This window comes from Perissodus microlepis, chromosome 20, assembly GCF_051167445.1.
Source record: "Perissodus microlepis isolate ML-2025 ecotype Zambia chromosome 20, ASM5116744v1, whole genome shotgun sequence".
Lineage (NCBI taxonomy): Eukaryota > Metazoa > Chordata > Actinopteri > Cichliformes > Cichlidae > Perissodus > Perissodus microlepis.
Window position 1 is genome coordinate 33,340,608 of NC_140480.1, and position 27,580 is coordinate 33,368,187.

The window sequence follows — 27,580 nt, forward strand, 5'->3', positions numbered from 1 at the left end:
ATGCAGCCCGACCCTATAGCTGTGTTAGAGAGATAGTCTTGAAAACCTGTTAACATTCTGTCATCATTGATGTTACACTTTACTTCATCTAAAATTTCAAGGCACTCCTCAAATATCTTTTTCTTGTTGTTGTTGTGGTCAGTGTCCCTTTAAAGGCTTCCTTTAATAGGCAAATCTAGTATGTGTTCCTTTTAATATCCTTGCAGCACTCTGTGGCTGATAAAGTCCTTCTGTGCCGTCTTCAGTTCTGCAGTGTCTGCGTGTCATTGTCTTCCTCATAACACCAATTTTTTGAGTGGTCTCCTCTCTCCCTCTCTTTCTGGCTACAGTTACATAAACTGTAACTGTTTACGTAACTTCATCTCTGCAGGATGAAGGTGTGGATAGGAGTCACCCTGCTGATAGCACTCGCTATTCTGCTTGTGATGAGTCAACTGCTGCCCTGGCCCTTTCACTGTAAGCTGCCTTTATACAATATAATACAATACAACTTTATTTATATAGCACATTTAAAAAACCAACAGTACACCAACGCCCTTTACAATAGAAACAGGGAAATTAAGACATGATTAAATAAAATGCTCTTTAACAAAGTACCACATATGTCAGCAGGTTGAAGGCACTAATTATACTAGAATAAAGGGGAATATAAGAACAAACTTACTAAGAACAGATAGATATAACTAAAAGATAAGTACATAGATAAAAATGGAGCCAAATATAAAATAAGGACACTAACTAGAATTTGAACTTTGCTGTTGTGTGCAGTCCTTTCACATTCATTTTGCAGAGCTGGCATTTGTGACCCCATAACTAAAAAGTGACAGCAGTCAAGTCAGGTATCGACCTAAGACCCAGCAATTCATTTTTGTCTTCTGCGTAGGACACGAGTCAGAGACCTCTATGTCATTCACCATTTATAAAATCTATTTCAGTCCTATTGTACTGTCAAGAGGACATGCTGGGTTTTCTATCAATGCCACATTTGTGGGGGTTACAGAGAACATGGACTTTCTTTCCAGGATGATGGGAGAACTGTAAATAAAGGATGGCTCGTTCTGTCATCAGTCTACTGCTGACTATAAGCTAATGGCAAAACAATTCCCCACTGCAGCCAGTTTTGATAACACATTCATTTCTCTATTTGCTAAATAATTACAGTTCTTCAAACTATCACAAGTCATGATGGAGGCTGTGTTTCAATATTAAGTATTCTAATATTTGTGTATGTGCTGTATTATGGTCTGTGTGTTACTTTCCCACAAATATATTGTATTAAGTTCCTGTTAATATAAAGTGAAACTTGCTGCAGTTGAAGGTTTTGGTATAACTCAGGTAACTTTTCTGAAAAACATGCTTTCACAGCTAACTGTGACATTTTTTATCTAAGTGTTCAAAAATGAACTTTTTTAATTTAGTTGAGTAAATTAAAAAAACAATTTCCAGGTTGTGTATGAAATATTTTAAACATTTTGTGTGTCTTTAGTACACAACAATGACACGGTGCAGAGAATTTACATCGGCTCCATGGGAATCAGCAACCAGCGATTCCTGCAAGAGCATGAAGATCCCAGCAGCTCAGAGTATACTCAGCTGGCCGCTCAAGTCAGCCAACAGGTGAGACCTAACAGACTCACAGCATGATGGGTGTTCTCCATGTATGCTGTATCGCATGTATCACAAGTTTGCTGTTGTGAAGAAATAATTATTCAGGAAACAAAGAAGAGTAGTATGAAATATACAGTGGTTAACACATTTATTATGCCACCTGTCATAAAAGTGAGAAAGATCAGCATCACAAAGTGCTTTAATGTAGACTCTTTCGTTTTCAGTGAGTTCTTTATATTTGACCATTTTGAACAACAGTGAGGAATTTCCAACTGAATTGACATTTTTATACCCAAATTTGAGCCAGCACACTGTCACAAGTCAGAAATTAATCAAGCATAACATTCAACCACTAAAACACCAACAAAAGTAAATAACAGTAATTTAGCATCTTAATGACATAATAAATGGCATTAAGATGAAAAAATATAGAATTTTATTAAAGAGCCTGCTGATACCTGTGGATTAACCACGGGGGAAACATAAAAAATAATTTGGGTAATTACAGATGCTGCTAATTTGGGGCAACTGCGGCATAAACCTTAGGGTGGATGGTGGCCTAATACATTTGTTAAGCACTATAAAAGCATTTATTGTGAGATTACAACAATCCTAAAGTTCTATTCTCATACAGTTTCATAAATTGGCCTGTAAAATCAACTCTAAGAAATTCAGTCTTGAGTTCTAAAACTCTGTTGTGACATTTGGGTCAGAATTTGGTGTAAACAACAGGAAACCATGGCTCCATCTTGCCTTCTGTCAACACTTCAGGCTGCTGGTGCTATAATGATGTGGGGGATATTTTCTTGATACACCTTGGACCACTTCGTACCAACTGGACATCATTTAAACACCACAGCCTGTCTGAGGATTGTTACAGTCTCTTTATGACTACAGTGTACCTACCTTCTGATGCTTCCATAAAGATAACGCGCCGTGCCATCCTGTCGATTTGGATCAAAATGACTTGCTATGAATCTGTATTGTAATCTTGATGTTATCACAAACCTGTGGCTTCCTCTGTTGTGTGTTTCTGTCTTTGTTGAGGCAATTAAAGGAAGTCGCTGCAATGATGTGTGACTTTTTTCTCTTTCAGCTCAAACTGATTTACTCCAAAAACTCAGTGCTGGCCAAATACTTCAACCGCAACTCCGTCCAGGCCTTCAGGTACTGAGAAACTTGACTGTGCCTGTCAGTGGCCATGGTGTCATGCTGACTGCTAAGTGTTGTGCGTTTGTCATTTGTTCACTGTGATCAGCTTATCTAGTTAAAGATGTTAAGGTGCTGAATCAACTGTCAGTTCTTGAAGTTAATGTTTTCTAAGATGGATTAGAGTCAGTGCAACTCTGACATGTATCAAGATGTAATGGTTATGACTGCATTTCCAGAACAGCTGGTCTGTTGCTTGCTCCTGATATCCAGCAGTTCGTTCTGACCAAAAGGTCAAAGGAAGGACAATCACTGCTGTGTGCCCGGGGCTCAGTAATGCTCAGAGGCATGCGTAGATACATTATACACAAAAGTACTGAGATATCAATACATTACAGCTACAGGAGTGCCTTGGCCATGGAAACCTATGCCATGTAGCCCCACCCAGTTTCTGTGCTGGTTATACATGCAAAAGTTTATGAATCTGCAGAGGATTTGATCTTCTTCCTCCTAGCGTTATTCCCACTCTGCCGGATCCGCTTTTCTGCAAAGCCGCCTCCATTCAGCACGATCAAGGGCATCGTTCAGGCTGGCACCTATCTTTTTCACGTCATCTTTGATTCTGTCCATCCATCACCTTTTTAGTCTGCCCCTTTATCGCTGGCCTTGGGGGCTGAGTCGCAGTGCTGTTCTTGCCACTGAGTTTGTATTACTTCTGACCACGTGCCCATACCATCGCAGTCGCGCTCCTTGCATCTTCTCTGTGATCGGCGTGATGCCCAGCCGCTTTCGGATGCTGATGTTCATGATTTCATGATGTGGTCCCATCGTGTCAGGCCCAGGCACCATCGCAGCAACCGCATTTCCATTGTGGGAAGGGCCTGTTCGTGCGTTGCGGTTGCCGGCCAACATTCGGATCCATCAAGGGCCACAGGGCGAACTACACTTTTAAGATATTTCACTTGAGGCGGTCGGGGATTCGTCGGTCACACAGAACACCAGTGACTTAGCGCCACTTCATCCAGGCCGCATTAATCCTGGCTTGTACTTCTGGCAGGATGTTGCCATCGTTGCTGATCATCGATCCGAGGTACTTGAAGTGAGACACCTTCGCCAGATCTTCTCCATTGACGCTGATGTTCCGGTTGGTTTGGGGTACTTCTAAGTACTCAGTCTTGTTGGTGTTCAACCTCAGCCTGTCACTCAGGTGTGTCTTCCATTGCTGCGTTTGGCATTGCAGCTCCATTCGGGATTCTGCAGAGTGTTTGATGATTGGTTTTAATATGGTGGATTGGTTTGTACCTAAAATACGGAACTCTCTTGTTCAGTGGGGCACTTTAAAAATAAAGTCTGTAAAAATCCTCTCTGTGTTTTGTGGAGCAGTGAGGGTGACAGCGGGGACAACAGCATTATGGTATATTATGAGACGGAGTTTGATGTCCCCGTCCCTGAGCGGACCACTGTGGATGAAGCCATTGAATCTCTGGAGCCTCCAGCAGAAAGTGAATGGGGCCAACAGGGACAAGGACTGCTGAAACCCAGTGACACCCTGAACATCAGCAGCATCATCTCACAAGGTTTGACAGCTCACAGATTTATTAAGTTCAGTTTTCCACAGGTTTTTTCATCGTTTGTTACCAACTTTATTGCCAAACAAATCCTACATCTAGTGACTGAAAGAACAAGATCATACAAAGTGAGCTTCCTTCGAAGGGTGGCTGGCCTCTCCCTTAGTGATAGGGTGAGAAGTTCAGCCATCCGGGAGGGGCTCAGAGTAGAGCTGCTGCTCCTCCACATTGAAAGGAGCCAGTTGAGGTGGTTTAGGCATCTGACAAGGATGCCTCCTGGGCGCCTCCTGGGCGAGGTGCTCAGAGCATGTCCCACCTGAAGAATGCCCCAGGGCAGACCCAGAACATGCTGGAGAGATTATATCTCTCGGCTGGCCTGGGAATGCCTTGGTGTTCCCCCGGATAAGCTGGAGGAGGTGGCTGGGGAGAGAGAGGTCTGGACTTCTCTGCTTAGGCTGCTGCCTCCACAACCCATTCCCGGAGAAGCGGAAGAAGATGGATGGATGGATCCTACATCTTTTCAATAAATTTGCCATAATTGAGATAATGTGAAATCATTAAGAAATCCAAAACTGAGTAAGAAAGAATGCAATTGTTAAGAGAAAAAATGATCAACCACGATAATTGTTATGCTTGTAATGCTTCAGAAATATGCATCATAAGTATTATATTTACAAGCATCATTGGTCTCTTTTGATAAGGAGAGTCTCAATGTAAGTACGGCAACCGACATCCATAGACTTTGAACAACAATACAGTCTTGTGTGCAGTTTGGCACTGCATGTTTGAATGCAAAAGTGAGTTAATTCTCACAGCGTGCTCAGATCTGACAAGTGAAAATACACCAGGGAAGCTACATTCAGCATATGCAGTCCATATATTTTGATGACGATGAGCTGGGAAGCAAAATTCGCTTTTTTGCAAGAAGAATAATGGCCTTCTAATGCCTCCTAGTAAATTAGTAAAACTACTAAATTTGATAGATGTAAAGTTTGACGCAAGCAACATAAAAAATGAGACTGTGTACACTTTGCATGAAGCATGCTATATACTCAGTAAACTGCAATGTTTGTTTTGCACTTACAGCACTTAGGCAGTATGTGTGCCTTGAAGTTAATTGTGTGTAGTGGAGCCTCAGACAAGAGCACTCAGCGAGGACACCGTATTAACTTAATGGGGTGAGGTGGAAAGTTCTCACCCCTTGCATGGTTGTGAGAGTCAAGAAGGTTGTATGCAGTATATTAGCAGGTGAAATACTGGCAGTGTCACATGGACTAGACAGCGTCATCTTTCCGTCCACATTAGACTGTGATTTTACCACTAGTGGGGTAAAAGTTCTGACACTTATAACTTCTGTCACAGTCAATGTTTTCCTGGCCCGTCAAATTGTGTTGTGCTTATATAAACATGATGACATTTTAATGAAAGGCTGATATTCAGTTCAGTTAAATTCAATTTCATTTAACGCACAACAATCGCCTCAAGACACTTTATATTGTAAGGTAAGGACCTAAAATAAAACAGAGAAAACAAAGTAAACCCCAACAATCATATGACCCCCTATGAGCAAATGGTTTGTTGACAGTGGGAAAGGAAAACTCCCTATTTACAGGAAGAAACCTCCAGCAGAACCAGGCTCAGGGAGGGGCAGCTATCAGCCTAGGCCAGTTGAGGGTGAGTGGATGAAGATAGAAGGAGCTTAGAGATATTGCAGCATAACTAAGGGAGGATTCAGGGTCACCTGATCCAGCCCTAACTATATGCTTTAGCAAAAAGGAAAGTTTGAAGTCTAATCTTAAAATTAGAGATAGTGTCTGTCTCCCGAATCCAAACTGGAAGCTGGTTCCACAGAAGAGGGGCCTGAAAACTGAAGGCTCTCCCTTCCATTCTACTTTTAAATACTCTAGGAACAACAAGTAGGCCTGCAGTGTGAGAGCAAAGTGCTGTAATAGGGTGATATGGTACTACAAGGTCATTAAGATACGATGGGGCCTGATTATTTAAGACAGGATTTTCAATTTGATTCTAGATTTAACAAGGAGCTAATATAGGAGAAATCTGCTCTCTCTTTCTAGTCCCTGTCAGGACTCTTGTTGCAGCATTTTGGATTCACTGAAGGCTTTTCAGGGAGTTTTTAGGACATCCTGATTATAAAATAAAATCATCTGGCCTAGAAATAATAAATGCATGAACTAGTTTTTCAGCGTCACTTTGAGATTTAATGAATTAATAATAGAGATATTGTGCAAATAAAGGAGTCTTAGATATTTTTTGATATGCACATTGAAGGACATATCCTGGTCAAAAAAGGTTCCTCACAGCGTTACTGGAGGCCAAAGTAATAGCATCCAGAGTAGGAATCTGGTTAGATACCATATTTCTAAGATTTTCAGGGCCGAGTACAATAACCTCAGTTTGATCTGAATTAAGAAGCAGAAAGTTAGTGGCCATCCAGGTCTTTATGTCTTTAAGACATTCCTGCAGTTTAACTAATTGCTGTGTGTTATCTGGCTTCATGGACAGATAGAGCTGGGTGTCATCTGCATAGCAGTGTAAATGTATGCTATGTCTTCTGATGATGCTGCCTAAGGGAAGCATGTATAGTGTAAACAGAATTGGTCCTAGCACTGAACCCTGTGGAACTCCATAACTGACCTTAGTGTGTGAAGAGGACTCTCCATTTACATGTACAAATTGGAGTCTATTAGATAGATATGATACAAACCACTGTAGCACAGTACCTGTAATACTTACAGCATGCTCTAATCACGGTAATAAAATTTTATGGTTAACAGTATCGAACGCTGCACTGAGGTCTAGCAAGACAAGCACAGAGATGAGTCCACTGTCAGAGGCCATAAGAAAATCACTTGTAACCTTCACTAAAGCTGTTTCTGTGCTGTGATGAGCTCTGAAACCTGAAACTTTTCATTAACATTAATTAATGGTAGGACTTCCCTGAGCAGTCTTGTCTGAATGGTTTGGAGGAAGTAATTACTGAAGTTAACTCAGAAAGATCAACTGAATAAAAAGACTAAATAAATACTAATGGTAGTGAAATTAGCTGTAGATAATGTTACATCTGTAAAATGTTTACAAGTTATTTATTTTTTCAAATGGCCACAATTTTAACAGTAGGAGAGAAGAAGCAGAGAGGTGTTTAAGACTGCAAAGTTTATTATCTATGTGATTTACTAATACATTTATCTTTGTGTTTACAGTTATAGATCCACGCTTGACCAGGTCCAAATTAACTAGTGAGTACTGGGTTTTCTTCAAGCATTTCTAAATGTAAAGCTTAAATTTTGTTAAAATAAACTTAAAACAGATTTAAGTTGCCTCAAAATGTAAAAGAGTCTATTTATTTAGGTGAATATGTTACAAAGCATAAGACCTTCATATCCTGATGCACAGTAACAATGATGCAATGTTACTTTTGTTAACATATTTTTAGAGAGGAAGTTCTTCAACATCCATGTCAGGAATCGTGGAATTGTGCATTCTCCGGGGTTTCCAGACTATCCTTATCCTCCAAATGCCAACTTGCAGTGGAGGCTTCGGGCGGAACCCGGCCACCGAGTTAGGCTCGACTTTCACACTCTGATCTTGGAGGACGACTGTCAGCGCGACTTCATCAAAGCTTATGATTCGCTGGCTCCAATAGAGAAACGTGCTCTGACAGAGTGAGACAAATAATCCCTCTCCCAGAATTTAAACCGTCAGTTATCTCAAAGTTTCTGTTTGTTGCCCGAGTAGACTGAATGTTTGGGTTTTTAGGTCAGAAAAAATAAGACATTTAAAGATTTATGTATGTCCATCTTAACTGAAGGTCTTGCGTTTGGTGACTTCTGTGTGTTTGACGTTTCACCTTATTATAGGGATGCACAGATGTACTATATAAGCCAGATGCATGAAACATGGATGCACAAATTTTTTAATTGATGGAATTATAACATTCACAATGAAGTAGATGTGTTTTGAAATTAAATACAAACTTCTTTAATTCCTGTTTAACTTACGTAAAAAAGACAATTATAAAAAAACATAACAAAACCATGTATAAACCTTGTCTAAACTATATGGGATAGCTGTGTATTTTTAAAACACCAGTCTTTTACTATAAATTCCAGTGTATGTTCAAGAAGAGGAATTTTGTTCAAACACCTCCTTTATGCATCCAGCCCCAGGACTGTGGTATCCCTGCTGTGTGTTATCAGAAATAAAATAGGCTTTTCAGGCTTCTGTAAAGTTCCTCTTTAAAAGTTAACCTTTCTGTCTCTGTGTTCTTTTCTCAGACAGTGTGGGAATCCTCAAAAGTCATTGTCCTTCTTCTCTTCTGGAAACGTCATGTTACTGACGCTGGTCACAAATGAGAAGGAAAACTTCCCTGGTTTTGAAGCAAGCTACTCCCAGATTCCTTTGGCTAAACGAAGTAAATTCAGATACAATTTGTATTGTTTTGTTTGTTTTCTTTTTAAAAACAAATATTTTCACTGGGAATATGTGAGGAAAATGCATATAACAACAGATTCCATTTATATAGTCTTTACAATTGCACTAGTCATTCACACACTGGTGGAGGCAGCTACAGTTGTAGCCACAGCTGCCCTGGGGCAGACTGACAGAAGCAAGGCTGCCATATCGTGCCATCGGCCCCTCTGGCCATCACCAGTAGGCGAAGTGTCTTGCCCAAGGACACAACGACCGAGACCGTCCGAGCCGGGGCTCGAACCGGCAACCTTCCGATCACAAGACGAACTGCCAACTCTTGAGCCACGATCGCCCGTATGCCACATATCGGTGAAATGTGAAAAGTACAGTCAGTAATTTTTTGAAGGTATTTAGCAGAGTCTATAAGGCAACTTAAAGAAATCCAGATGCTTTTCTTTCCAAGCTCCGTAGACCAGAGAAAAGCAGATTTTCATTTGTATCTAACACTGATCTGAGGTCTAGAAGGACAAGCACAGAGATGAGTCCACTCTCAGAGGCCATAAGAGGATGATTTGTAACCTTCTTGCATTTGCGCAATATCTCTACAGTTAAATGTCCAGTCTGCTCACCTTGTGCTGTAATGCTATATAATGATCCTCAACAAAATCAACAAGCAACATGCTGACCATTAAGTTTAACTCAAACTCCTCTTAGGTGTCACCCAGCATTTCATTGCGGACTTCAACCCAACTGATTGCTAAGATATTTTTTTCTTTAAAAAAAATGTTTGCCTGAAGGACTGCAGCAATTTCTAAAGTAGGTAGAAACCAGGTAAATAGATTAACTGATTTTTTTTTTTTGTCTTATCAGCTTGTCCAGGAAGATTCCAGTGCAGCAATAACAAGTGCGTCAGCAAGAGTTTTCAATGTGATGGTTGGGATGATTGTGGGGACAACAGTGATGAGATCAACTGCAGTGAGTCCGTCAAACATCTCATTGTCTAAAGTCTAAAAAGAGTTAAAGAAGGTTTAACACCAAATGTGAATTTAATCACAGCTAGAAATGGTCTTCAAAAAGCTAGCAGCCACACTCAGTCTATTTAAGTACATTCTTTTTCATTCAGTTCAGTTCATTCTTCATTATCCCACCCATTGCAGTGTCTGCTTAATGTGCGATACATCTAAGATACAATTTAAAAAAGGTCAGTATTAACTAGAAATACGGCTGTGCCATGGGTTGGATGACAATGCCGACAACACAGATGAAGAAAAATGTAGTGAGACCAGCAGAAATTGAAACTGTTCTCCTTTGTACTTACCGAGAAAAAAATATATAGTACAACAGTCACGATCAAAAGCAGCCAACAAACAACAAAATTACATAAGTTTGACTCATTCTACGTGTCAACCAGGGTTTCACTGATGAGTACTGACTTCAACCCAAATAATCGCTAAGATGATTTTTTTTTTCTTTTGTAAATAAGTGATTACACGAAAGACTAACACATTTTTTGAACCAGGTAAATAGATAAACCAATTTGTGTTTGTCTCATCAGCTTGTCCGGGAAAGTTCCAGTGCAACAACAACAAGTGCGTCAGCAAGAGTTTTCAGTGTGACGGCTGGGACCATTGTGGTGACAACAGCGATGAAATCAGCTGCAGTGAGTCCATCAGACATTTCTTTTTGTGAAGTCTAAAAAGAGTTCACAATTGGTTTAGCACTAAATGTGGATTAAATCTCAACTGTCTCAGAAGAACTGGCAGTCGCACTCAGTCTATCTAAGTATATTCTTCACTATCACACACATCACAGTTTCTGCTTGGGGTGGAAAAAGGTCCATATAAACCAAAAATATGCCTGTGTCATGGGATGGATGACAATGGCAACAACACAGATAAAGTAAACTGTATAAAGACCAGCAGAAATTGAAACTATTTTGCTTTGTACTTACTGAGTATATGTATAGTATAAGGGTCACCATCAAAAGCAACAACATAATGACTACTAATTTTAACTCCATTTGACTTGCTCTACATGTCAACTGGGTTACACTGATGAGTACTGACTTCAACCAAATGATCACTAAGAATTGATTTGTTAAATAAATGATTACCTGAAAGACGAAGACATTTTCTGAACCAGGTAAATAGATGAACCGATTTTTTGTTAGTCTTTTCAGCTTGTACAGGAATGTTCCAGTGCAACAACAACAAGTGCGTCAGCAAGACTTTTCAGTGTGACGGCTGGGACGATTGTGGTGACAACAGCGATGAAATCAACTGCAGTGAGTCCATCAAACATCTCATTGTCTAAAGTCTAAAAAGAGTTAAAGAAGGTTTAGCACCAAATGCGGATTTGTTTTTTACTGAGATAAATAGGCCTGGGTATCGTCACCGATTTCCACAATTGATTCGATTCCAATTCACAAGGTCCCAATTCAATTAGATCACAGATTTGATTTGAATCAATTTTGCCTTAGACAGTCATCATATATCAGTACTGACACTTGTGAGACTTCATCAGAGGTGTAAGCATCAGAGCACATGCCTATGTGTGAAATTAACTGAGAATAAAACAGAAAAACATGAAGGAGATTTTCCTGGCCTGGCTTTTTATATTAGATAACCTTAAAAATATTCTTCAGTAGATCAAAACTAAAGAAAACCATGAACCAACACATGAACATCACCTGATGCTGCTGAAGTGAAGCAGAGCAAAGTTACAGAGGTTTTATTTGCGCCACAGCTAAGTGTTTTGCATATTTTCTAAAAAAGTTTACATTTCTTCAGTATTGAACAGCAGAAATTAGGCTTTCTTGCTGGAGGTCAATTTTGAAAAAAACAAAATAAAACAGAGGCCAACAGCACTGAACACAACGGTAGACTGGTGTGTAATAAGCAAATAATGCAGAAAACAGAGATTTGAGATGGAAAACTGTTGTTAAAGTACACTGAGAGCAAGAGCTGTGCAGGAAGTGTGATTTTATTGTGGTGGAAGCAAAACAGCAAAAGTAAGGGAATTAGTGACAATGTTTATCAAACGTGAAGCATAGTTCTGATCTTCTTTTGCTGCTGGTTCAGTGAATTTTGGTCAGAGAGTGACAAAACCTGCAGCATAAGAATCTGTGAGCTGTCGGCTTTCAGCACTGACGGAGTGTCTGTGTACGTGTCGTCGGGTGAGAAAGCCGACATCTCACAGATTCTGATGTGTCGGGTCCGCTCTGTGTTTCCGTCTTTGTGTGGACTCCATGTATCTGCTCTCGTTTGCTGTTTTATCTGTTTGGTGTTTGTCGAAATACTTTTGTGAGCTTTAACCTGAGATTCTGGTGTTTCTGGCAAAATACATTTCTATATAAAAGTCGATTCAGGATTTAATGAATTGATATCGCTTTATTCAAGCTAAAATTGATTTGAATTGGAAAATCGATTATTGAAACCTACTCCTAGAGATAAATATGTAGCATCCAAAAGCAGCCAACAACATGGTGACTGTTAAGTTAAACTTCATTTGACTCATTCTATGTGTCAACCAGGGTTTCACTGTGTACTGACTTCAAACCAACTGATCGCTAAGAACATTTTTTTCTTTTTTTCTTTTCTTCTTCTTTTTTTTTAAAAAATAAATGATTATCTGTAAAACTAACGCATTTTCTGAACCAGGTAAATAGATGAACCGATTTTTTGTTAGTCTTTTCAGCTTGTACAGGAATGTTCCAGTGCAACAATAGCCTGTGCGTCAGCAAGACTTCTCAGTGTGACGGCTGGGACGATTGTGGTGACAACAGCGATGAAATCAACTGCAGTGAGTCCATCAAACATCTCATTGTCCAAAGTCTAAAAAGAGTTAAAGAAGGTTTAGCACCAAATGTGGATTTGTTTTTTACTGAGATAAATATGCATCTACAGTATAACGGTCACTGTCAAAAGCAAAAAACAACATAATGACTACTAAGTTTAAGTTTTGACTTGTTCCACATCTCAAGCAGGATTTCACTGATGAGTACTGACTTCAACCCAAGTGATCGCTAGGATGATTTTTTTTTCTTTTTAAAATGAATGTTTACATGAAAAAGTAACAGATTTTCTGAACCAGGTAAATAGATAAACTGATTTTTTGTTTGTCTTTTTAGCTTGTACAGGAATGTTCCAGTGCAACAATAGCCTGTGCGTCAGCAAGACTTCTCAATGTGACGGCTGGGACGATTGTGGTGACAACAGTGATGAAATCAACTGCAGTGAGTCCATCAAACTTCTCTTTTTGTGAAGTCTAAAAAGAAGGTTTAGCAGCAAATGTGGACTAAATCTCAACTAGAAATTGTTTAAGAAGAACTGGCAGTCACACTCAGTCTATCTAAGTCCGTTCTTTGCTATCCTATCTTTTGGAGTGTCAGCTTAGGGTTGGATACTTCTAAAACACAATATTAAAAAAGTCCATATAAACCAAAATAATGCCTGTGTCATGGGTTGGATCTCTATGGCGACAACACAGATAAAGAAAACTGTATCAAGACCAGCAGAAATTGAAACTATTGTGCTTTGGGCGACCGTGGCTCAAAGAGTTGTATTGTGGTCACCATCAAAAGCAACAAACAACATAATCAACACTTAGTTTAACTCATTCTATGTATAAACCAGGGTTTCACTGATGAGTAACGACTTCAACCCAAACGATCACTAAGATGATTTTTTTTCTTTTTTAAATAAGTGATTACACGAAAGACTAACGCATTTTCTGAACCAGATAAATAGATAAACTGATTTTTTGTTTGACTTTTCAGCTTGTCCAGGAATGTTCCAGTGCAACAACAACAAGTGCGTCAGCAATACTTCTCAGTGTAATGGCTGGGACGATTGTGGTGACAACAGCGATGAAATCAACTGCAGTGAGTTCATCAAACTTGTCTTTTTGTAAAGTTTAATCAATCAAGCCTTTTATTTGTTACATGCAATGTTTACACCTGCATCAAAATTGGATCCCCCCACACACACACGCACAGACCCGTGACCAGTGTTGGTCAAGTTACTTGAAAAAAGTAATCAGTAACTAATTACTGATTACTTCCCCAAAAAGGTAATCCCGTTACTTTACTGATTACTTATTTTCAAAAGTAATTAATTACTTAGTTACTTAGTTACTTTTTAAAAACACGATTTACAACCTGAATAGGTGATAAAGTGATAGATCTTTCAGCCCAATTCTACTTTTTCTGCACAATCCATCATACAAAATGTAATCAAATGGAAAAGTCTCTTTTTAAAACTTGTTTTATTAGTTTTAATCTTTTAACTTTATGCATCAAGCAAAAATTAAATTATATGCAACATTCTCTGACTGGAAGAAATTTGTTTAACATTTAAACCTATTTTCTGCACATTCCAGCACATAAGTCTTTCAAATAGATGCAAGTAAAACACAGCAGAAAATAAATAAAATCAAAGACTAGCGGTCCTGTTGCTCTATTTTCACCTGTAAAGCAGGAGTGGGGCAGGCGGAGGTTTACCCTGGTGCAGGTGTGCCGCAGCGGTCAGTTGAAGAATCCGCGAGTTTCTCTGTGAATTTCCCATTACGTGGTAGCGCACTCGGTGTTCGCTTGGAAGTTTAGGGGGGTTTTTCGCTGTAAAAAGAAGTTGTCTTCCCACGCACACCGGACGCTAATGTTTTTGTCACTTTTTATGGAATCAAACTCAAAGTAAGGTCAGTACTTCCACGCTTTAAACGCTGCACGCTCATACTCTCTCCCGCACTCAATATATTATCCATTGTTGATCTGCACACAGCTGCTGTCACGAACGTCGCACTCGCTTACGTCACTGTCACTGTTACAAGTAACGCGTTACTGCCCATCTCTGCCCGTGACCATACATACATAGCAAAGACATGACGTGGGAAGACAGGTCAGAGACAGGTGGTAATTTGGAAAAAAAGATTGAAATGTACAATACAATGGGCAAGTGGAGGAGGGCAAAAAGAGACCTCTGCTCATACTGGGCTCCTTATGGGAGGTCAGCATGAGAGCGGAAAACAAAAACTTGATTTACTTGATCGACTTGATCTACATGTCAACCGGGGTTTCACTGATGAATACTGACTTCACCCCAAATGATCAATAAGATAATTAAAAAAAATGATTACTTGTAAGACTAACATATTTTCTGAATCAGATAAATAGATGAACTGATTTTGTGTTTGTCTTATCAGCTTGTCCAGGAAAATTCCAGTGCAACAATAACAGGTGCGTCAGCAATACTTCTCAATGTGATAGCTGGGACGATTGTGGGGACAACAGCGATGAAATCAACTGCAGTGAGTCCATCAAACATCTCTTTGTCTAACGTTTAAAAAGAGTTAAAGTTAGCCCCTAATATTTAGTGCAAGAAATGACTGGTTTCACTTTAACTTCCACATGTATGCAATGCAGGGACTCCAGCAACACTTAAAGGGAAGAGGAACAACTTTTTTGACTGACCGACACGTTTGTGGCCTTCATCAGGGTCAAAGTAACACATAGTAGAAGTTTGCTTAAATAAAAGGCAGGAAACAGAAAAAAAAAATTAAATTAACCAATCACATCTTCATAGATAAACCAGCTGACATATAACAGGTTGGTATTGGTTAATTGGTTAAGTCACGCCCAAGTAAATACTGGACTAGATCATTATAATTCTACAACTGTTTATAACTGTTTATAACTTGCATATTTCTGTATAGCTTTATATTTCATATTTATGTATAGTTTGATATTTATATCCTGTTCATAGCCTGTACATAGCTTGTATACCAACTACAGCCTGCACATACTTATAGTTATAGCATATTCATAACATACCTTCATACCGTGTACATTGTAACATACCCATAATAGACCCATTTTTGTACCCTCATACCTACAACAGACCCATTTCTGTAATATATCTATATACCTATATTATTGCTAATATATATTTTGTAATATATCTATATTATGGCTAAAGCACTTCTGGATGGATGCAAACTGCATTTCGTTGCCTTGTACTGGTGACATGTGCAATGACAATAAAGTTGAATTCTATTCTATTCTATTCTATTGATGGGGGGAACACATAATCTCCACCTGTCTTAAAAGCCAAAAACGTGTTGGTCAGTCAATAAATTTGTTCCTCTTCCCTTTAAGTGTTGCTGGAGTCCCCGCATTGTGATTTTTTTCATCCTCTCCATGCACCTTGGAAGCACGTGAAGTTGTGCCAGAAATTTTTGTTGTGATTTATTAACTTCCATATGTACTCAGAGCTTTCTGGAAATGAGACCAGCCTAAGCTGTGGCATTGTAATGAAATTGGCTTTTTCAAAGGAGCTTTGGGTCAAAGGTCTGATAGAAAAAAACACTTTTCAAATAGTTTTTGAAAAGTTTTGTTGGTAAATGGGCAATATTGATGCAAAAATAGGATCTGCATCTGTCGTGGAAAAGACGGGTGTCTGATGCAGTGTTTTTCAACCTTTTTTGAGTCACGGCACATTTTATAGATTAAAAATATCCCACGGCACACCACCAACCAAACTTGTTCCAAAATGACACATTCTAGCCTAATACAGTACATATAATGGGAAGTTAGTCTCTTGATCTTTTTACACTGAGTGTGAAACCTGGGCCTGTTTAGCAGAACACAAAGATGACACTCTGGCAGGAATTGAAGAAAGGCAAACATGAAGCTGTTCCTCAACAGCTCTTAATCGCGCTCTGTTTTTAGTTTTTACAGCAGTCATGCTCGTAAAGCGTAGCTCACATAGATATGTTGTGGAAAATTGGAGCAATGTCAAAATAGCTCTGTTTGCCAGAATAGGGAACTCCTTGGCAGCAGTCAACCAAAAACTGTCCAAAGATAGATCAGCAAAGCTGAGCTTTAAACCAGTTCAGTTAGTTCTACCCGCTCCTGCAAAGTCATATCCTTTCCAAAAACTGCTGCTGATATGGGTCCCTTATCCAGTCAAGGCATTCAGTGGAGACTGAGGGGAAATAAATGGACAACTTTTCCTCAGGCTTTTTCAGGTGTTTACCTATTATTTCATACACTGTGGCAGTTTTGATATCGCCTTGCCATTTCTGAGTGAGTAGGAACATGCCAAGGTTGCCATATTCCAGATGTTGTTGCCAGAGGTGCACCTTTGAATTGAATCCATTTATTTTATCTGTGCTTGTGAGCAGTGTCATTTCAGCCTTGCATTCATGTGTTCAGTTCATTTAAATGCTGAAATATATCTGCCATGTGAGCCAGCCTTGCACACCACTCATCACTTGCAAGCAGCTTTGCATCATTGTACCTCTCATCAGTCAAAAAGAGTTAACAGTTAGCTCTTCTCGCAGCTCATACACACGGGCCAGTACTTTGCCGCGTGACAACCATCGGACCTCTGCGTGGAGCAATAAGGCTTCATGCTCCGCTCCCATTTCCTCGCATAGAGGTGCACATATGTGGCTTTTCAGGGGTCTTGTCTTGACAAAGTTTACCATGTGCACGACATCATCCAACAGGTTTGCTGGTAAAGTCTTGGCAATGAGCACCTCGCGGTGCAGAAAACAGTGCGTAACAATAACATCTGGGTGTATCGATGTCACTCTGCTAACGAAACCTTTGGTGTGCCCGACCATGACTGCTGGTCCATTAGTGCAGACACTCGTGCAGTTTTCCCACCCATTTCCTTTCCTGTTGCTTTTTCTGGCAGTGCCTTGCAAAATAGAAAATTTTCTCTGATGGACTCTCCATCCACAAAACGCACATTGGCCAAGAGTTGGATATGTCCACTAATGTCCGTAGACTCATCAAGTTGCAGTGTAAACTTCCCACCGATGCGTATCTTCTCCAAAACCACACTTTCATTGTCTGCAGGCATGTCATCGAAAGTCTGGCAATTGTGTTATCTGAGATCTCTCAGATAACACAAGTGCTATCTGAGAGCTTTGAGAGCTCTTTCAGACACCTTTGTGTTCTTTCTCATTAAAGTTACCTGTTTCTCAGCAAACAAAATAGTCTGCGTTCTTGTTTTGAAGTGAGGGATGCTTTGTGTGCAGATGGTGTTTAACCTTGCTTAGGACCATGGCACTGTTTGAGAGCTTTTCCCCACACAAACATAATAGAATTGGTGCAGTTGGATCTCCAGTGAAAGTAAATCCAAACAAAGATAACTTTCGCTGTACTGCCTCGAGCTCACCGTTTTTTGCTTTCTTTTGACCACCACTCATACTCGGCTCTTCTGGACTAGAATGTTGTCCAGGCCCCAGTTTGGAGTCTGCAATTTTTCCTTTCAAATATTTCTTCAGCTTTGTTGTATGTCTTGCAACTGCCACGTACCACATGCATCACTAATTCTATTGTCTTAACTTAGCAAGCTCACTTTTCGCTACCTACTGCCACCTACTGACATGAAAGAGTAATTACTCTACCAGTCACTGCATTGAAAGCACAGATGCCCAACAATGATTTTATTATTTGCTGTAATCATTAAATTGTATTTTTTGGACCAGTTAATTAAAATTAAATAATTTTAAATAAATAACACCAGAGCAGTGGTTGGGAAACACTGGCCTGATGAATGTGAAGAATGACAAAACTTTAAGCTAATATAAATGATTTGGAGATACTAAAAATTAAGATTAGATTTCATGAAAAAAAAACATTTTAATTGATATTTTGACCTAAAAGATTCCTTTGTATTAGAATTTTCTTAGAGACTAATGTCATGTGTGTCTCCTTTCATTTAGCTTCAGTGGTGTGCTCAGCGTTCACCTTCCACTGCAGTAATGGACTCTGCATCAGTAAACTGAACCCAGAGTGTGATGGAGAGCAGGACTGTGAGGACGGCTCTGACGAGGCTAACTGTGGTACGTTTACCACACACTCACCCACAGATAGTTGCAGTGTGATTTTTCTAGTGTATTAAGATCTGTGTTTGCTTTCAGATTGCGGTACGAGTTTGTACAGTAGCACTCGTATTGTGGGGGGTCGGGGAGCTAATGTGGGTGAGTGGCCCTGGCAGGTGAGCCTCCACTTCAAGGGGCTAGGACACATGTGTGGAGCCTCTGTACTGAGTGACCGCTGGCTGCTGACTGCTGCCCACTGCGTCCAAGACACTACTATTTACAAGTAGGAGCTCTATTTTAAGTGATAAATATTGCTGCAAATGTTGTAAAGTGTAAGGATTTGAGCAAATTTGTCAAGGGCCAAATTGTGATGGCTAGGTGACTGCGTCAGAGCATCTCCAAAACTGTCTCTCCTGTAGTTCGCAGTCTGCAGTGGTCACTATGTACCTTGTGGCGGGGCGTGGTTTGTAGATGCCACGCAGGTGCGTCCATTGCACCTGCAGCAGGAAACTCACCACATACCTGTAATGGTCCAAGGAAGGAACAGTGGGGGATTAACGATCTAGCATCTGTGGGATGTGCTGGACATAAATGCCCCACTTTGAAAAAACTTCAGTTGATCCAAAATGCAGCAACGAAAGTACTGACAAGGACTAGAAAAGAGAGAGCATGTTTCTCACTCATTGGATCCTCGTTAAATCCAGAATTAAATTTAAAATCTTTCTCATTACATAAAAGACCTTGAATAATGAGACCCCATCTAATGCCCATAGTATCATATCACTGCAATAGAGCACTTCGTTCACAGACTGCAGGCTTACGCGTTTTTCCTAGAGTATTTAAAAGTGGCCCCGCCCCTCCCCGAGCCTGTTTCTGCCTGAGGTTTTTTCCTATTAAAATGGAGTTTTTCCTTACCATTGTCACCAAATGATACTGAGTTGTCTTACTGTTTGGGATTTTTTCTTGATTATTATAGGGTCTTTACCTCACAACATGGTGCTCTGAAGCAACTGTTGTTGTGGTTTGGTGTTATATAAATAAAACAGTTGAATTGAACTGAAGGCTATTAGCCACCTCACCTGCTCTTTCTTGTTGTAAATGTAAAACTTTTTGTCACGTCCAATGGAGCTGGCAGGACTCGAGACATGGGACTTACTTCTTTCTTAAAACTTCAAAGGATTTATTTTACAGTCACTTAATCCAAAAAGCACAGACACAGGGGATTGTTATCCAAAGGCTCCGGGGACATAGAGGGAAGGTTCACACGTCCAGTTCACAATAAAAGCTCTCTCTCAGACGTAGGAACACTCTCTCACTATACACCAGGGATGAGACACGGGGAAAGTCACTAACGAGGTAGGTCAACGATCCAGCAAGGAGGTCGCAGCAACAGCTCGTCAGCACTAGGTGGGTGATGTTCCTCAGGTGTGCAGGGCGGGAACCCAGGCAGAGTACTCGCATAAACACAGACACCAAAATAAACAACAGAGTGAAACGAGAAAGAGGCAGAGTTTGGCAAGATGCTTGGAGAGAAGGCGGGACCATAGCAGTGCACCCCACCTCCCCACCCCTTCTACCCTTAATGGGAACCTCCTGGAAGCCGCACATGCTCACAATGGAAGTCTGTAGGCATCACTTTATACAAGGTGGCAGCCTGGGGATGCTCCTCCAGTCTGTACCCCTCCCACTCCACAGGATATGGAAGGCCCCTCCCTCGGCACCAGGATTCAAATTCCTTTAAAGCAGGGGTTTCAAACTAAAATCAGCCGCGGGCCACTGCTGGCACCATCATCTCATTGGAGGGCCACTTCAGTGTTCAAGTAGTACAAACAAACAAACAAACAAGAAAACACTCACAAATATTTCCTAAAATGTAGTGTTTGTTTGTTTTCAGGGCGCAATTTCAAATATTGTATAACAAAACAAAACTGCAACTAACTGAAGCCTTTCATTAAACTACCAAATAAATAATTTGGTCCTCTCTTTCTGGCCAGACACTTGTCAGCACTTCTACTATATTTGTTTGTATTTAACAAAATAAAAATGCAGACATAGGTGTACACATTCATTTTTGACTGCTAGTGAAAATTGTTTTCTTTTTGTTTGTACTCTTTTGTTACCTCGGCCACGTCCGCGGCTCTGAACCGTAGTAAAGGGACCTCTGGCTAATACTTCGGGTTCCGTGTCGGGCTCGTAGCCGAAAACTAGCTTTACTGTCTGGGTCAAGTTTGCTAGCGAGAGACAGAGAGAGGCGTTGAAAGGCTGCTCCAACAGAACTTATTGTTTCGGAGGAAAACACGAACACGGTGTACAGTCGAGTCTTAATAGCTTACTTACAACTGGGCTCGTCAGGCTCTCTTTTTGGCTGCAGTGGTTATTATTATTCATGCTTCAAAAAATTCTTTGTGTCTAAAAATCTTTTTTTTTTTTTTTTGAAAGCAAGCTTTATGTCAGTTTACTATGAAGCTGCAACAGCTCCAAACATTGTTTTGGTATTAAAAACTAAGAATTTAGTTAGTTAGTTACAGTGACAATTTTAGAAAGTAGAGACATCAACAAAATTACAAGAGAATTTAAATCAAACAAATGTGACTTAATGAAGGCAAAAGATAGTTTACTGTGTCATTATTAAATACTGCATGTCTTTTCTCAGCATTAATCCTTGTTTAATATTTTTGAACCATCTTCATTTGAAATGTAATTACATTACAATTGCAATTAAAGCATTTGTTTACAGCCCTGACTGTTTTCATGGTGCAGGCTGTCTCAGGCTCACAAATGGGAGGCTTTCCTGGGATTGCAAGTGCAGAACCAGACCAATGAGTGGACAGTAAAGAGGGGTGTGAAGCAGATCATCACTCACAGGTACTACAACAGATACACTGAAGACAGTGACATTGCGCTGATGGAGCTGGACACCAGAGTCAGCCTAACCCAGCACATCAGACCCATCTGCCTGCCTTCCTCCACCTACTTCTTCCCATCAGGCCAAGAGGCTTGGATCACCGGCTGGGGGACTACCCTGCAGGGAGGTGAGATGATAATAAAGAAGTACTGAAACACTGTGTCAAAGTTAATATCTTTCTACACTGGAAGGTGATGACAATGTAACACAGTAAGGGGAATTACTGAATAGATTATATTGATGGGCCAATATGTTCAACTATAGGAGCACAGGGGTGTGTTTAAGTGAGACAGAGACAGGAATGTGACTGAAAAGAACCAGCTGCCTTTAGCGAACCATAAGTTTTGACAACCACAGGGATAAGGCACTTTACACAAGTGTGGAAAAAATTCAATTTGATTTGATTTACATAGCGCCTAATCAAAATAAAAGTTGCGTCAAGGTGCTTTATATTGTAAGGTAGACCCTACATACAGAGAAAAAAACCCAACAATCATATGACCCCCTATGAGCAAGCACTTTGGCGACAGTGGGAAGGAAAAACTCCCTTTTAACAGGAAGAAACCTCCGGCAGAACCAGGCTCAGGGAGGGGCGGGGCCATCTGCTGTGATTGGTTGGGGTGAGAGAAGGAAGACAGGATAAAGACATGCTGTGGAAGAGAGACAGAGATTAATAACAAGTGTGATTCAGCAGAGAGGTCTATTAACACATAGTGAGTGAGAAAGATGACTGAAAAGGAAAAACTCAGTGCATCATGGGAATCCCCCGGCAGCCTACGTCTATTGCAGCATAACTAAGGGAGGATTCAGGGTCACCTGATCCAGCCCTAACTATATGCTTTAGCAAAAAGGAAAGTTTGAAGCCTAATCTTGAAAGCAGAGATAGTGTTTGTCTCCTGAATCCAAACTGGAAGCTGGTTCCACAGAAGAGGGGCCTGAAAACTGAAGGCTCTGCCTCCCATTCTACTTTTAAATACTCTAGGAACAACAAGTAGGCCTGCAGAGCGAGAGCGAAGTGCTCTAATAGGGTGATATGGTACTACAAGGTCATTAAGATAAGATGGGGCCTGATTATTTAAGACCTTGTATGTGAGGAGCAGGATTTTGAATTCAATTCTGGACTTAACAGGAAGCCAATGAAGGGAAGCCAAAATAGGAGAAATCTGCTCTCTCTTTCTAGTCCCTGTCAGGACTCTTGCTGCAGCATTTTGGATTAACTGAAGGCTTTTCAGGGAGTTTTTAGGACATCCTGATAATAACAAATTACAGTTGTCCAGCCTGGAATTAATAAATGCATGAACTAGTTTTTCAGCGTCACTCTGAGACAGGATATTTCTAACTTTAGAGATGTTGCGCAAATGGAAGAAAGCAGTCTTACATATTTGTTTAATATGTGCATTGAAGGACATGTCCTGGTCAAAAATGACTCCAAGGTTCCTCACAGCGTTACTGGAGGCCAAGGTAATGCCATCCAGAGTAGGAATCTGGTTAGATACCATATTTCTAAGCTTTTCAGGGACGAGTACAATAACCTCAGTTTGATCTGAATTAAGAAGCAGAAAGTTAGCGGCCATCCAGGTCTTTATGTCTTTAAGACATTCCTGCAGTTTAACTCATTGGTGTGTGTTATCTGGCTTCATGGACAGATAGAGCTGGGTGTCATCTGCATAGCAGTGAAAATGTATGCTATGTCTTCTGATATTACCAAAGGGAAGCTTGTAAACAGAATTGGTCCTAGCACTGAACCCTGTGGAACTCCATAATTAACCTCAGTGTGTGAAGAGGACTCTCCATTTACATGTACAAATTGGATTCTATTAGATAGATATGATACAAACCACTGCAGCACAGTACCTGTAATACCTACAGCATGTTCTAATCGCTCTAATAGGATATTATGGTCGACAGTATCGAACGCTGCACTGAGGTCTAGCAGGACAAGCACAGAGATGAGTCCACTGTCAGAGGCCATAAGAAGATCATTTGTAACCTTCACTAAAGAAAGAAATAAAAAAATAAATAAAGGTAAAAGCACATAAAACTACTTATATAAAGACTTGGCCAAGTCTTAACTCTCAGTTCTCAATGTTGGGTGCACCCTGGTAACCTGAATCCTAAACTGTTATAGAAAATAGATTTCTCAAATTCAGTGTCCATTCAAAGGAAGATCTCACACACCTTTCAAATGTGGAGAATATTTTACACAGCAGCTTATTATTGACAGTCCCAAATAAAACTTGTCCAATGGGTATAGTCCAAAAATTGGAACTGAGAAAATGTCAGTCAGTGATCTTGTGTATAACCAACTGTGTGTGAAAGTGTGGGTGATACAGGCCTACAATACCGCAAGGTGCAGCAGATCATCAAGTGGAAAAGAAGGGAAAATCCGTCAAGGTGGGAAGGCTTGTCATCTATCACTTGAGGAATCCACCTCAGGAGAAATCCAGCATGCTAAAAAACCTGACCTAGCAACAGACAGGGTCAGAAGAGTAATTATTCTAGCTATAATCCACAACTTGAGCTTGTGTTGACATCATATTTGTTTTACAGCTGCCTATAAAGTGTGTTTGCCTAGCCTGTATTTCTTACTCAAAAGTGTGTACCACTGGAAGCAAGGTTTTCATGACTTGAGTAAAGAATAGAGGGTGACCAAATGAGTTCAAGGTTTTAGCAACTTGTTAGAAGCTACGATTGATTATAAACCCCACTTTGAAATTAGGATTTATGTGCTGCCTTTAAAACAGCATAAACAGGATCAAACAGTAGTGAATTGCTTTGTCATTCATCAACAAGCTTTATAGAACACGACTTTGTTGTCTGTCAGATGCAGCGACGGCCATCCTCCAGAAGGCGGAAGTTAAGATCATCAACAGCTGGCTGTGTAATATTCTACTGAATTACAGGGTCACAGGTAACATGCTGTGTGCTGGAGTCCTTTCAGGAGGCGTGGACACCTGTAAGGTACAGATAATTCACACACGCTTGTATTAGTGAGAGGAAAAGTGAAGTACTTTGCTGCTGTTTTGGTTTTTACAGCTGCATTTGTTTGATGAATTTACTAAACAAGGGTGCTTAGTTCAAAGAGGAACCTATAGACTGTATATAAAAGATGCATACAGCCACTTCACTGCCACCTATTGGTTTGTGAGCTACTCATTTTAAAGCCTCAGTGTTAGCTTCATAGCTCTCAAATATGTGATTTTCTGGAGCCAAAAGTGACCATGTTTGGAAGAGTGTATGAAGTGCATGAAGAGAGTAGGTAGTGCTAGCTTGGTTAGCAAGCTAAGTCCATAAGGCTCCACATAGCTACATGCTAGTTATTGCTAAACAGGTTAAAAATAATATAGCAGAAGTAAAATGTATTGGGAGTGTGGTACCACACAGCTATATGATCACAGATGAGTCCATTTGATGATGTAGAGCCTGGTGAAGCTGCCTGTGCTGTTAAGGGGGCCATGCCTAAAACTTTAAACCTTAAAAAAATCCACTGGGTGAGTTATGCAGCTCACAATAACTTCTGATTATTTTTAAGACCAGTCTGCAAAGGTAATTACTAATAAATGGTATAAAGGTTTTCGGCACCAGACGTTGCAACTTAAGGGAAACTTACACAGTAGAAGCAACCAATTTATGTATATAAAACATAATAAATGAATTTAGCTTTAACGCCAACTATTGTTATTCATTTATTTAATTTTACATAACAGAAGTTTTTTGTTTTTTAATTGTGATGCAGTTTACATCAGCAGTAGCTTATTATAGACACTACCAGCTGCAGTACTGTTCTGCTCGCAGGTTTAATCATCTGGAGAAAAACAGGAAACAGACCAGATGTGTTCATTGTTAAACGATAGCTATGCTTTCTTGAATCCTTTCTTCATGTGAGCTTCTGTGTCACAGTATCAGGGACATGACATGTATAAAGGGAATGAACTGATTAAACAGTGACCTCTAGTGTTTCTTATTCATATTACATCACATAGTCCTGGCACATTTTACAACAGATACAACTGGTTTGTTTTCAGTACAGTGGTCCCTCACCATAACGCGGTTCACCTTACGTGGCCTCGCTGTTTCGCTGATTTTTTTTTTTTTTTTTTTACAGCGCATTGCGTTCTGTGTCCTGATTGGCCGTAGGCCACTGTCAATCAATCTCGTGCCGTGTCTCCTGTACAGTACAGAATGTGTTCAGCTGGTCAAATATACATAAATCTTCAATCGCTAGCAGTGTGACTCTGAAGTGCTGTACTGTAAGTTTTCTACCCAACAAACACAACAATGTCGACGAAACGTTTTGCACCGTCAAAGGCACCTGTAGTAGCACCCAAAAGGCAGAGCAAGATGCTAAACATTGCACAAAAAGTTGGACTTCTGGACATGCTAAAGGAAGGTAGAAGCATATTTTTCGGACCATAAGGTGCACCGGATTATAAGGCACATTAAGTGAAACAAAACAGTCAGATAAGTCAAACTCTACTCAACTCATTCTTCTTGCTTCCTTCACTTCCGTACCATTGATTCATTAATGTTGAATTCTCTCGCAGCTGCTCTATTCTCATGTTCTGCACCTGAAAACAGGGTTTGATCTTTGGTTTCATTTTATAATACTGGACTTATGTTTCTACCAAGGTTTGAACTTTGAGAGAAAAGTGTGAAAATGTTTATGCCTGTCTGAGAAAAGTGTATAAAGTGTGTAGTGAGGGGTTTTACAGCCTTAAAACATCTGTAATAATTGTAAAAAATAAAGCTGACTACTTTGCGGATTTCACCTATTGGGGGTTATTTTTAGAACACAATGATAAACGAGGGACCACTGTACCTCATTTTGATGTGACAAGTCACGCTTATTGGATTGAATAATGTAATATTATAATAATGTAGGATCTGTTGAATAATACAGTATAAATTGCATTGGGGTGACTGTTGCTTCAGCACTGATTAAATACAATAGCATTTTGTATAAACACATTGACAATATCAAAAAACAGAATATTAAGAATACAGTGGATTTCAAAATTGTTTGTAATATGATGCTTCTTGGGACTCAGCTCAGTCGCAGATATTTCACAGCACGTCAGCCTATAGTTGATTGTAATGTTCTGCTCTCTCTCAGGGTGACTCCGGCGGGCCCCTGTCTGTCGCCAACTCCCGCGGGCGTTTTTTCCTGGCAGGTGTGACGAGCTGGGGCAAAGGCTGCGCTCGCATATACGCACCCGGCGTCTACACTCGGGTTACCAAATACCGCAGCTGGATAAAACAGAAGACTGGAGTGTAGAAGCTTATGGATTACACACATTCCTCCTGGAAATGGAACCAGATGTTGACACTTTTTGAACTTTTTTTTTAATGACCCTAATACCAAAAATGATGACATGCACATTTACAAGGCATCAAATGCAGTATTTTAACAGTTAAACTATTACATTAAGATAAGATGCTCAGTTGAATGGCAGCGTCACATCACTGTCACATTGAGAAAAATAAGTTGTGATCTCTAATAAGATTTAAATATATTAACCTCAGCTGGCCTTTGATTTTGCAGATGTAAAAATTGCAAACAAATGTTTTATAAACTATAAATAATCCAGTATGCACAAATTCTAGAAAAAGCAGGACCAAATTTATTATCAGGTTGCAACAGCTCAAAACATTGTTTTGGTATTAAAAATCTTTAAGGACTAACTCGACAGGTACAGTGACAATTTTACACCTCTGAGGCATCAACAGAGTTAGAAGAGGATTTAAATGAGTCATAGAAATGTGACTTAAAGGCAAAAGGTAGGTTATGCAGGAATGCTCCTAGTGGGCGTTGTGTTGTGCAGGCTGCAACTCCCACTAGGAGCACTTAGAAATTCGTGCATGAGCAGCATGACTGAGCAGACATAGTGCGGTACTGTATCTTTTAAAAATATGTGAAAGAACAGCAACATAGTTGTAGTTTGCTCAAAGTATATATCCTAATTACTCAGTTTAATCTCATATAAATAAACTAAATGTGGTGTTTATGTGTGTTAACCTAACTGAATTCAAAACATCGCCACCTCTCTGGGTAATATTGTCGCTGTATTTTTATTATTTTTAAAAATAA

General features: G+C 40.0%; 1 protein-coding gene across 1 annotated transcript; it reads left to right on the top strand.

The window, feature by feature from the left end:
• Positions 1-27,546, top strand: LOC146364994 (suppressor of tumorigenicity 14 protein homolog). Its single transcript, XM_084917741.1, has 17 exons — positions 1-23; positions 371-456; positions 1,487-1,617; positions 2,705-2,775; positions 4,141-4,334; positions 7,547-7,582; positions 7,780-8,008; positions 8,621-8,757; positions 9,627-9,731; positions 10,936-11,040; positions 12,453-12,557; positions 13,534-13,638; positions 18,489-18,608; positions 18,687-18,870; positions 21,348-21,619; positions 24,317-24,453; positions 26,606-27,546. The coding sequence occupies exons 1-17, from the start codon at positions 1-3 to the stop codon at positions 26,765-26,767; spliced, it is 2,202 nt and encodes a 733-aa protein (XP_084773867.1). The 3' UTR covers positions 26,768-27,546.
• The last annotated feature ends 34 nt before the right edge of the window (positions 27,547-27,580 follow it).